Source organism: Alligator mississippiensis, chromosome 3, assembly GCF_030867095.1.
Source record: "Alligator mississippiensis isolate rAllMis1 chromosome 3, rAllMis1, whole genome shotgun sequence".
Lineage (NCBI taxonomy): Eukaryota > Metazoa > Chordata > Crocodylia > Alligatoridae > Alligator > Alligator mississippiensis.
The window spans coordinates 227,113,613-227,125,959 of NC_081826.1; the positions used below are offsets into that span (position 1 = coordinate 227,113,613).

Below are 12,347 nucleotides of genomic sequence, written 5' to 3' on the forward strand. Positions count from 1 at the left end.
CTACCTAAGACTACCCTCAACCCTAATACAACATAGACCCGACACCCTAACCTTCTGCAGGTTAAGGTGTGGGACTATGTCAGCCAATGTCCTCCTTCTATGAAATGTTGTCAATAAGTGCTCAAGAGGCCCCAGGTAGAGGGCCATGCCTCTTGCTACAGGGAAAGGCAAACCCCCCCACAGCCTGTACCAGTCTGCCCATGGAGTAAAAATCCTTCCTGACTCCAGATACAGCCATCAGTTGGACCCTGAATGGAGGGGTAAGACCCTGTAGCCAGGAACCTCTGGCTTTGCTCCTAGCAGGAGAATCGGCACACCGCATTTGAAGTCACCAGCCTTAGCTGTAACCAGCTCCCAATGCCTCTAGGGAGGCTTAAAAACACCCTGGCACATATAGCAGAAAAGTGGGGAGGGTGAAGTGGGAGCAACCAAGAAAGCCCAGAAACATGGGAAATATCCATGGTAGTACATAGGCGTAGCTATGCCTACATCATCTCTGACCAGTGGCTGTCCAACCTCTTCTCAAACATATCCAGTGATGGAGAGTCCACAGCTTCCCTAGGCAGTCTATTCCAGTGCCTCACTTTTCTCACACTGAAGAAGTTTTTCCAGATATCCAATCTAAATTTACTTTGCTGCAACTTTAAGCCATTGATCCTGTGTAGCATTAGAGAAAAGTAAATGGCAGCCCTTCAAGTATTTGAAGACTGCTGTCTTCTCTATGGTAGCCCTTCGAGTATTTGAAGACTGCTATCATGTCCCCTTTTAAACATTTTTTCTGAAAGCTGAACAAATCTAACTCCTTCAGCGTCTCCTCATATAACTTGACTTCTAAGCCTTGATCATCTCTGCCCATGTCTGGACCCTCTCTAGCTTCTCTGTGTCCTTTTTAAAATGCAAAGCCCAGAACAGTACATCAACATTGGTTCTCTACTGGGGCTGCTGCAACTTTCAAAGAAGTGCTGGAGGGGTGCTCTGAACCTGAAAAGGTTGAGAACCACTGATTTAAAGACTTCAAGTAATGGAGAATCCATGTGCCTAAGTAAGTTGTTTCAATGGTTAATTACTCTCATTGTAAAAAACAACAAAAAAAGTTTTTTTCTTGGGCATGTTTGTTGGGCTTCAGCTTCCCGCTGCTGGATCTCTCTTTCTGCTAGATCAAAGAGATCTCTACTAACAGAAATCTCTTTTGCAAGTGGATGTTATGTGGACAATGATCAAGTTGCTGCTTAATCTTCTCTGCAATAAATTCAGGTAGAATCATATCATCTAGTCCAAACTCTGCTCAAGCCAGGATAATCCCTATCCAAACAATCTCATACAAGTCCTTATCTAACCTATTCCTAACATTACACAATCAACTCTTTGGCATAACCACAAGGCACATAGCCCAAGGGCACCAAAGCACCCCAACCTGCCACAGGTAAAGCAGGGGATTAACAGCAGTCAGTGTGCTGGTGCTGCAAGAGCTGTTAAAGTGCACTTGAGATCTGAGGAAGAGAGCTATGCCTCTCACTATGGAGGAAGGCAAAAATCCCTACAGACCAGTTTTTTTCAAGTCTGTTAGGTCAGATCTTTCTTTAATCATTCTTGTAGCTCTTCCTGAACCTTTTCCATCTTCCTCTTTGGAATATGAACACCAGAACTAGAAACTGTATTTCATTAGTGGTCTCAGAAATGGCATTTAAAGAGGTCCAGGACCACCCAGTAAGTTGTATTTGATAGTCCCCTGCAAATTATTCCAGGATTGCACCCACCCTTTTCTCTACAGCATTCCACTGGGAGCTCATGTTCAATGAATTACCATTGAACTGTCATCTCTAAATCCTGGTTTCCAGGATACATTGCCCAGTCCTATACAAGTGACCTATTTTCTTTGTTCCTACATCTTATGACCTTGCATTTAGCTATATTAAAGCACATGCAAGTGCATGCAGTTCAAGTGATTGCAGGTCTAACTGACCTGTCCCCATTACTATGTTCCTTTCTACCAATTTTTGTGTTTCCAACAGATTTTATCAATAATGATTTTACATTTTCTTATGGATTATTGATAAAAATAATGATTAGCATCAGGCCAAGAACAAAACCATGTGGGGTCTTACAGAAACAAACCCACTGGATCACAGTTCCTCATTTACATTTTTCTTTATAGTTTGTCAGCTACCCAGGTTTGATCCATTTAAGATAGCTCCATTAATTTAAATTAATTATTTTTTTCCTTAGACTACCATGCCTCTTTTAGCATGTAACTTAATCACCTTTGAATTTGGTTGTGACAGTCTAAATGCTAATTGGTGTACACAGAAAGAAGTGAATATTGCACCAACTTAGACTTATCTCTCAATCGGGTCTTTTATATCCAAATAAATGCAGGTTGCAAATGTTTTCCTAGTTATTTTTGCTTATAAATATAACACACATGATCACATTCAGTTAAAAAAAACACATTTACTGTAGAAAACTCCTGTCTGTTATGTGTCTGCAAATGATTCCTGTTACAAGAGCACACACATATATTGTGACTCCCAAATTAAAAATACATTGAAAATCAAACTAAAGCTTGAAGCATTGGTAAGTAATGCACATGTGATTTCATTCCTTGTCTAAACACTGTCTCCCATTTGTGTACAATTCTTTGAAGTGATTTGCTTCTCTTCAACAGGAGGAGATGGCTGAGCTAAAGGCACAACTGTACCTTCTAGAGAAAGAAAAGAAAGCACTTGAATTGAAACTAAGTACCCGAGAAGCCCAAGAACAGGCCTACCTGGTCCACATCGAGCACCTTAAGTCTGAGGTGGAAGAGCAAAAAGAACAGAGGATGAGATCTCTCAGCTCTACCAGCAGTAGCAGCAAAGACAAAATGGGCAAGGTCAGGAATTAATGAGTTTCCAGATTCAGAGTAAACATAATTAATCACATTTCTTCCCCCAGGAGGTATAAGCATGATAACCACTCTGGCTTTCATGTACACTTGCACAATCCTTTCTGATTCTTTCAGGTATTAAGTGGCATGTTCCATTCTGGGATTTAGGAACACTTTGATCCTATATTCCCTGACTGAAGTGCACTTATTATTTCTGGGGAGGAATGCAGTCAGAACCAACCCCACTAACTGTTATTGCAAAGATTATTATGGTCTTTCAAGGATTGCTTCTCCTTGCAAGTTGATGACAGAGATTATACATATCCAGAAATAAACTGGGATCCACTAGACCGCATATCTCTAGAGAATGGCTAAGGATTTAATTAAAATCCTATCCTATAGTCTAGATAGGTTTCAATGAATGGGGAGGAAATTATTTCTCCTTTAACTAACCTAAGCTATGTTTGTTTAGGTTTATAATTTTACTATGAAAATGGGAATATTTTAAATTCTGTAACCCCTCATTCCCTCATCTGTGCTTCTGTGTCCCCAGAAAACCACGCCAGTAAAAAAAAAATTTTTTAAAAGGGGAGGGGGGTGCAGAGGAGTGGAGCAGTGTCCTTTTCCTATGGATATTTTGGTGAAACATCCTTTGAATTTTTGTTTGGTCAGTGGGTATTTTCCCCCTTTAAATATGGTGTTCACATGTGAAGTGAAATAAGACACCAATGAGAATATGCACAATAACAGAGCTTAGTAAATTATTTACTTATTCGTGTGAAATGTTGCATAAAACACTAGATGAGTATGTGAAATGGTATGTCTGGCCCTTGGAGTGTGGATCTACCTTGTGAATTGTGCAGTGTTTATTTTGTTTTGGCTCAGTTTAAAAAGCATTTGTGAGCTTAAACATGCGGTTAGTTCATCCCTTAATGTGATGAGTAACTTTGGGTGAGATGATGCGCCTGTATTTTTCAGGAATGCACTGATGGGACCACAGCGTCGTTAACACTAGCTGAGCTGAGACCATACAATGAGAACGAACTGGCTGCAGAGCTAACAAATGCACTCAGGCGGTAAGTAACCTCTTCTACTTCCTGGAGACTTGATTTATGTTACAACCCTAGGGTAAAAACAGACATTGGGTTTATCCAGGGTCTGATTATCGCAGGCTTTGACTCATATCACAACAAGGACAGTATTTACACATGTAACTTGAATGACAATTAAATTGAATTAGCCTCGGTTGTCCTTGGGGAAAAACTACTCTCAGATATTTCACAGGTACTTAAAGTGGATCAGTAGTCATGTACAATCTGTAGGATCCCAGAGTAAAAGGCTTTGTCCCTAGAGAAATCCAAAATCTGTGTTTAAGCCGTAGAGTAAGATTTAAATTTAGGTTTTCTTTTTGGTCTGGCAGTCTTTGTAGAGATCTCTCAGGTGTGTTTATAGGTAAAATCAGAACTAAAGGACTTGCCAGGTCCTTGAGAGGTAGGGAAGTGTTGCTGTTCCCAGTTTAGTTATTTGCCTGAGTTTACACGTGATTGCAGTTGCAAAGGTAGAATTAGAATCCAGGTCTTCAGCTAAGAAAATGTGCCCCAGGTCAGTACTTGGGTGGGAAACCACTGTAGAAGCTGGTGTGGTGGCATTTTGCTGATTCAACAGCTGCATTCATCTCTTTGAATGAGGACCAACCCAATTCTGTAGCTTGATGACAGGGGAACATTGCTGTGGGAGCTGTTGGCTTTCAGTTGAGAAAGGAAACAGATATCTTGACAAACAGTTGTTATTAATGGACATACTTTTAAACTGAAGCCTGCCTGCAGTTACACACCTATTCTGTGTTTGCATGTGTAGCGACTGCAAACTGTGCAGTTTGTGGTGACCATTATGAAAATGATGTTAAGTGATAGTGTGCAAACACATTTTACCCTTGCCTCCAGTCGTAAAGATCCATCCTTTGTACAGAGCTCACAGATTTATTTTTATTTTGTGTATTCATGTATTTATTTATGCAAGAGACCAGGCAGCCAGTTCCTGCCCTGATAATTATGTTCTGCCTACTAAAAATCCTTCTAACAGTTTCAGGATGAAAAAAATATTTTCTTCTATATTTTTGGCCTAAAATGAGTGTGTAGTGTTGTTGAGTCCTATCATTTTCCTCTGTAGGGTAGCTTAATTTCATGGTTAAGATTGTAAGGTGCCTATAGATACTTGAACATGAAAGGCATTATATAAATATAAGAACATTGCTGCTGTAAAAAAATCAATAGTGCTCATATTTTTGCTTTATAGTCTTAGGTTGCAGTTGCTGCACATTTAGTTTGGTTGATGCAGTAAACAAAAATGGTGGTTTAAAAAAATTGTAATTGGTGTTTGTGTGTGCATTTGGTTGGGTAAAAGCCCTAAATGACATGAGCGGAGTAATCATTGCCCAAGGGTCTTTTGCCTCATCTCTGCAGAGTCTGATAGTGGTGCTAGAAGCAGCTGGGTCAGCATTCTGTGTATGTTTTTTAACTGTAGCTTTTGGGTTTTGTTGCCTTTACTCCTTGGTTTCAGGTTGATGCCCCTGGCCTTAGGTAGCAGCAGAGGCAGAGCGGAATCACAAAGTGTGGTTTGCTAACTAGATGCAGAAAAACTTCAGTTTATCTACTGCGCCTTAAGTCAATTAGCCTGTATTTCCAGTTAAAAACCTAGCAAATGCCTAGCAAGTAGCGCTGGTTGGGCAGAAGAGGGGAAAGAAAAATAATCAAATTAAACTAGACATAAAGTTGGAGCTAAGGCTCAGTATATAATGGAAATAAGACTAAGTTAGCTATGACCATGTTAAATGGGATTGTTGCTGCCAGCAGGGCTCAAACACATATTCCATGACAAGTGGAAACAGATATTTTTCTGAGCACCATGCTAGCCAAACTAGTCTATAAACTAACCGCCATATGTGTTCTCTTGTGTTTTAGCAGTGTTCTCAGGCAAAAAGTCCTATCCAGAGGGAAGCTACTGGGACCTGATTAGTGATAGCTATAGTTAAAAAAAAATCAACTTGGTTTTGATTCCAACATACAAAGGGCTTTATAGTACTGCACAGATTTATATTGTTGTGAATCCAGCCAAATTACTGTGTTCTTGGGGAAAGACCTTGAGATCTGGCAGTGAAAATTTCTGTTTCTCTCACTTGCACAAATGGAGAATGACTAGCATCCCTTGTGTTCCAGGTGTCTGTGAAGACTCCTTTTCCTAACAGAACTGTATGTTCAAAAGTAAGCTCTGATTTAAATAAAATGTTATGCTCAGTCCTTTCATTTGGAAAGATCACCTTCCAAGTGTGAGCTGGAAGTGAAATGGTGCAGTATCATCTTCCTGAAACTTCAAAGAGCTTTTGAAGGAGGGAGATAAGAGCTAGAAAATTAACTGAAGCCTAATGGAGACATTCAAATGTGAATGTTGTTAAATATCACAGTGCTTATAACATTTGCAGAAATATCCAGCCATTGGGCTTTATCTGTTATTGTTACTTGCACTGGCAGAGACTGAGACCTCGAAGATAATAGGCTGTTAAGTTCACTCAGAATTCAGTCCTCCATCCCTATCCGTCCCTTCCTCCCTCCACCTTCCCCCCCCCCCCCCCCCCATCTCCTTCATGGCAAAAAAATCCAGTCACCTCCAAACCTTCTAAAATGTCATACAGAAAGAGGGGATGAATCTCTCGTAGCACAAAGTTTCAAGCCTTCCCTACTTCATTAAAACTAGCCTTCCCTTCTAAACAGTTTCTCTTTTGCAGTTGCTGAAGTGCATTTAGAGGCTTCTCTCTTGAATTAATGCTAGTTGTGTTTTAAAATAGCTTATTTCTTTCAAAAAAGGAGGAGAAGGAGATCATCTTGTGCACGGAAAAAGCCTGTCATTGATCTAGTGGTTTGGAAGCATTTACTTTTTCATGGTCTGCAACTGGTTTTGCAACAGCACCGCCAGGTCTCTGCTGCACTGCAGTAACTACTTGGCTGCTTGATGCATTCACAGAAAGTACTGCCCTTGAGTCAGCTTTTGGGGTCCACCAGCCTTGTTCCCTAAAGTGTCAGTGGTAAGGCTTGTACATGAATCGTCCGGGGAGATCCAGCACAAAGAAGATCCAGCACATTACGCTTCTAACAATTTAGCAATGTGGTTTCATTGCACATTTACATTTGTTCTGGCGTGTCACTGTTCCTGTGGAAGCTAACTGAAATAAGACATAAGACTTCCCATAGCTGCACACACTATGACAATCCATCTGCTGTCCTTCCCATAGAGATTTATTTTCCCCTTTTCTCCATGCATAAACCACACATTAACAAATAGAATTAATTATATTTTATCTGCAAGTCACATGCTGTAATGTCGCATCAGGGTCACCAAGATTCCCAATCTTGCAGGCTAGAATTATTTTAAATAAGTTAGCTTTGGCCAAGCATAAATTCCTCCTCCCAATGAATTTTTTGTGTGTGTTTTTTTCACCCCTCCCCTCCTTCACTCCCTGTGATCTGATGCTTTGATGGATATGAGACTCTTTTCATCCAAATGAAGACATTAGACACTCAAGAAAATGACTTTTTTGGCAGAAAATATTTCATTTCCAGGATGGAGAGGAAAACTATTCCCATCTGCCCAATGGCAGGGCATTAGAGCTATGGTATGTAAGAGAGGATTTGGTTAGAGTTCCCAATGCCAGACACAGTGGGGGCCCGGGACAGCAGTGGATGTTATACTGTCTCTAAGGTGACACGTAAATGATACAGGCAGGCACTCCTCCACTGCTCCAGGAGGGAGCACTGCAGCTTGGTTTATTTTACTTTATACTTAGTAAATGCACCATCAGGTCATAAGTCCTTACAGCAGCTACACTGAAGGGAGGAGGAAATGTGAAAAATGTCCTGTAGGGAACAATCTTGCTTTGGCAGGGAGATGGCTGCAGTGATGTAACTGTGTCTTATTTGGTCTCTATGTCCTCTGATTCTATGAAAAATGGATGAGAAGGATGAAGTGACTGAAACCCCCTGCATCCCCCTGGGACCAAACAAGAACGTTCTGATTCTTGAGGCCCCATCGTCTACTCTCACCATGCGCAACAAAGCATGAGTCAGTCATGTTGTTTGCATTGCGTTGGATTTTTTTTCTTTCCTGTAATCTTGTATGTTCATTAAAATGCCTGGAGTGTAGGACTTGGAGTTCCAGGGATAGTTAGTGGAATACAAGACAAGTCAAACCCAAGCATGGTTGGTCAGGGGGCTGTCTGAAGTGACTCCACGATGCTGGTCCAATTCTCAGTGGATTGGTGTCCATATCACAAAAGCTTCTGTTCCTTTTGGCACCTCTGTTGTGCCCCTCTCAATGGAGAGGCTAAGAACACAAGCAGCTTACAGCAGAGCATGGACATAGTTGTACTTTTCCCTGGTGTTAGGAGATCAGCTGTATCAACAGAAAGCTGTGCTGTATCATGACAGTGGCTGTTTCTTCATGTAATGCCAGCTACATTTTAACCAAGCTGGACACTTTGGTTTTAAGCTTCTACAAAGCCTGTATGTGTTTGGATCCTGGGTTCATAATAGAAATGAGGAGCAGCTCCTAACGTAGGAACTTGATTGGAAATAAGTATCTTTTAACATTAATAAGGCTGCTGTTGGAGATCAGGAAGCCTCACAGCATCATACTATAATGATGTGGCAGAGTGACATTTAAAGTGGCACAGCTAAATGTACTTTTCTCCCATACTGCAGTACAAAGCAGACATGCAGATGCCAGTCAAGCTTTGTATTAAAAGGCAGTCTTTTCTCCAAAGCACTGGATATGCTGCTTTTGCCAGCTTTGTTTCACATTTGCTTCTTTTTCCATGACCTAATTATCACAGCTACTAAATGGTCAGTGGAGGAAAGATGTGAAATTCTCAATATTTGAGAGCCAAACAGATTGTGACAGATTGTAATAAAGTCTGCAGCACAGCTCTGCAAATGACACAGTCAGCTGCAGTATTCAAGGATCCCTGTCTTTTCATGACTCTGCTGTCATCAAGTTTCTCTCTAGCCAGCAAGTTTTTCTTGGGAAAAACACAGGATTCTGCATGGAATTTGTGGAAATAGCCATATGATATATAACACAATAAAGCATGTCCGAGAAAGATCTCCCCCAGAGGGGAAAAAAGAACTGATTGTAGTGACAAGATGGGACGGATTCTCAAGACACTGCAGGCAACAACCTACCTTTTCAACTGAAGCTGAAGAGATTTCCTAATCATGAAGTCATTCTCCACCTTCACATAACTGAGTCAAGCTCAAAGGAGGCCCAAGGACAGGGTAAAAGACCTCGGCAAAGCTACACACAGCAGCTTGACAAGGCAAGTGCCTGCATTGCACCCCATCCATTCCAGAAGCCCCACTAGCATAATTTTTCAGAGGTGCCATACACCCAGGGGTCTCTGGTTTCTGAGAGACCTGCAGCTTCTCCAAGCCTCTATCAGGCAACACATTTGAAAAAATAAAATGATGCAGCACTCCTTGTTCCACAGGGCAACAAGATAGGTTTTAAAACATTCAGCACCTCTCTTTTTCATGACCACAGTCAGACCTGCAGCAGGACACAATACCCCTGCATCTGCTAGCCCAAATGAGCTTGTGAGGTAGGGAGAAGTGGTGTTTGAAATGACTTCCATAAAGCATTCTGTGAGTACCGATTTGTTGCTATCCAGAAAAACAAGCATCAGCATAGCCATCTTCTTTTGTGTTCCAGATCCCCAAGCTAGCCCTGCGTGGTAAGGTAGCTGTGCTGTTTAAATGGCTTGGGCATGTTGCATGTAGTTTCGTCATTAGATGTTGGTTTAAACTGCCAGTAAAAAAAAGGATTCAGCTGCACTGATTTGAAATGTACAGCCCTGGTTGCCTGAGAAGGGGAGCTTCATTTGGAAATCCTGGTGGCTGAATCAGAGACTACATGTGTGTACTCCAGTTCTACTGGCATAGGCAACGTGTAGGAGGGTCACGGGGGGGCATATGCCCCCCTTGAGATCACTGGTGGCCCCCCAACTGAGCGCTCCGGCTGGTAGGGAGACACAGAAAGCGCTAGTGCCCCCCCTGAAATTGGCTCTGCCAGCGGCAGAGACCTGCTGGTGCCCCCGTCATGCCCTGTTGGTGCCCCCCCCAGACTCAGGAGGCACCAGTTGCCCATGTTTACTGGAATAGGAGGATGTAATGCCTAAGTAGGGGGGAATCCAGGCACGGAGAGTAGGGATGGAGGTCATGAGATCCTCAGGACCCTGTCTAAGGCAGCCTGGATCAAAACTAAACCAGCAGCAAATAGACAGAAAACCCCAAATCCCATTCTATTGTTTAAGGTTTATGCTGTAGTTTCCTTCTCCAACCAAAAAAGATTCCTCAGCATTTTGTGTGGCTAGAATTTGAAATGAGAGAAAATGCAGAGGCCCTGTTAACTACCCTTTCAAATAAAGCCATTCCATGAACCTGCGCCAAAAGCTCTTTAAAGCATTCAGCAATTGTCCCTTTTAATTCCACCCAGCAATTGTTGTAAAACCAAATTGTCCATTACTACTATGTCAACAATTTCAGTGTATAAATGATACTATTTTTCCAAGGATGTAGCTGAACATGCTTACTCTAAAGGTAATAGACCCCCTTTTAAACAGGAAAGTCAGGGATTTCCCCAGTGGGCTTCTTTAGTTTCCTGCTGACTGCTCACTGCAGCAGAGTTATTAACAAACTGAAACAGACTCACAGTCTGTGTGTGACCTGTTGGAGGTGTGTCTGTGATCACAGGCTTGCTCCCTGTCACCAGACTTCTCTCTTGCTGTAGGTTACACAAGATGTGAGGTGCTGCTGGTAGGTTTTTTACAACTCCCTGCTGCAGGAGTCAATTGGAAGAGAACAGTTGGGGGTAGAATGAGAGGTGATATACTGGTCCTTGTAGGGGAAAATTTCTGCAGTCCTAACTGCTCTGAATCTAGAGTGCACAGGACTCAGGGCATTTATACACATACATTTTCATGCTGTGACATGCCAGAGATCCAGCAGGTCGGAGCAGACTCAATTAATCAGATCTCTGGCATGATTAATCGAGTCTACTCTGCACATGAGCTGATGCACACTGCACCACATCTCATGAAGTTGTATAAGTGGTGAAATGCACTTCAGCGCACAGAAAATGACAGCAGAGCACTTTTGAACTAAAACACTGTCAATGTGTTTTAGTTCAAAAGTGTGCTACCACCATTTTTTCAGCGCTAACATGCATTTAGCCATTTATACAAATGCATGTGGTGCAGCACTGGGCGCTTTTAAAAGCACATGTACAAATGCCGTGAGGGTTCCTTTAAAATAGTTCTTTCATCTAAATGCAAAAAGGTGTGATTGCAGCCCATGCAGATATACACAAGCTAGCTTTAAACTCACTTCAGCAGTATGGGCACCATCACAGGCTGTGTAAACTCAGGGTAGATTAATACTCATCAGCAGAAGCCTATTCCACCACAGCTCCACGGTTATCAGTACCCAAGTTAAGTACCTTAAAACTAGCATATGTCTACCTGAGTGGCAGTCGTAGCTTCAGATTGCCCTGTAGACATACCCTCATTCTGAAAAGGCACGGTATTATAAATAGTGCTATTATTTTTAAATGTTCTGTTGTATTAAACCTGCACTTGCTGATTCTTCATATTTTGCTGATTTATAATAGCAATCAGGAGAGTGAAGCTGTGCCCAGAATTTCATAAATGCATGTAGCCCTGTAGTGCATTAATGGAATACAAAGTGCACCTCCAGGTTTGTTATCACTCAGATAAATTGCCCAGAATAAGTGCCTGGAAGGGCAGAAACATTAGAAGGGTTTTCACGAGCCAAACTGGCTTAGTTAATTGGGGAACAGTAGAAATTAAGAGTGATACAAAAATGGCTCCAAAGGCAGAGAGAGTATTTTCTTAGGGTCTTCAAGGGAATAGGAGACAGCTGACCTTCTAGCAGTTTATAGCTATGGTGAAGTTGCTGACATGTGGGTGAAAATGGAGAATGCAACACCTTGGAGGGGAGAACTTTCCTTCCTGTGGTTTTGGTTACTAAGTCAAACTGTGAATAAATCTTGTTTCCTCGGACTCCAAACTAAAATAGCAGTAACTGCTGCTATAGTACCTCTGCGTCGTAGTAGCAATTTGTCATTAAAAGCTCATTGACGTGAAAGGAATGTGACAGTAAATAAGTATACACCAGGCACACAACAGGATTGGATCCCTGTGGATTGGTTTGCAGGATTGTGTGAGGTTTCTGTAGACTCCAGAGCACTTCATCAAGCTGCTGTGGTGTCTTGCATGAGAATCCCTGGCAGAAGGTAGAGGGTTTGATGTTCTTCAGCTGACTCTACTAGATCAAGAAAAGGTAACAACACTTCCTGGATTTTGCCACTGCAAATTATGGGTTAGATTGATTTACCTGCTACAACATTGCAGGTTCCC

The 12,347-nt window shown here is 41.9% G+C and overlaps 1 protein-coding gene across 3 annotated transcripts in view; it reads left to right on the forward strand.

Annotated features, from left to right (window-relative positions):
- Positions 1-12,347, forward strand: part of MCC (MCC regulator of WNT signaling pathway) — a 370,732-nt gene that overhangs the window by 342,165 nt on the left and 16,220 nt on the right. For all 3 annotated transcript variants that reach the window (XM_014600959.3, XM_059724934.1, XM_006272103.4), the window contains 2 exons: positions 2,666-2,872; positions 3,845-3,942. In XM_014600959.3, coding sequence (XP_014456445.1) covers positions 2,666-2,872; positions 3,845-3,942 — 305 coding nt within the window. The remainder of the gene's footprint in view (positions 1-2,665; positions 2,873-3,844; positions 3,943-12,347) is intronic.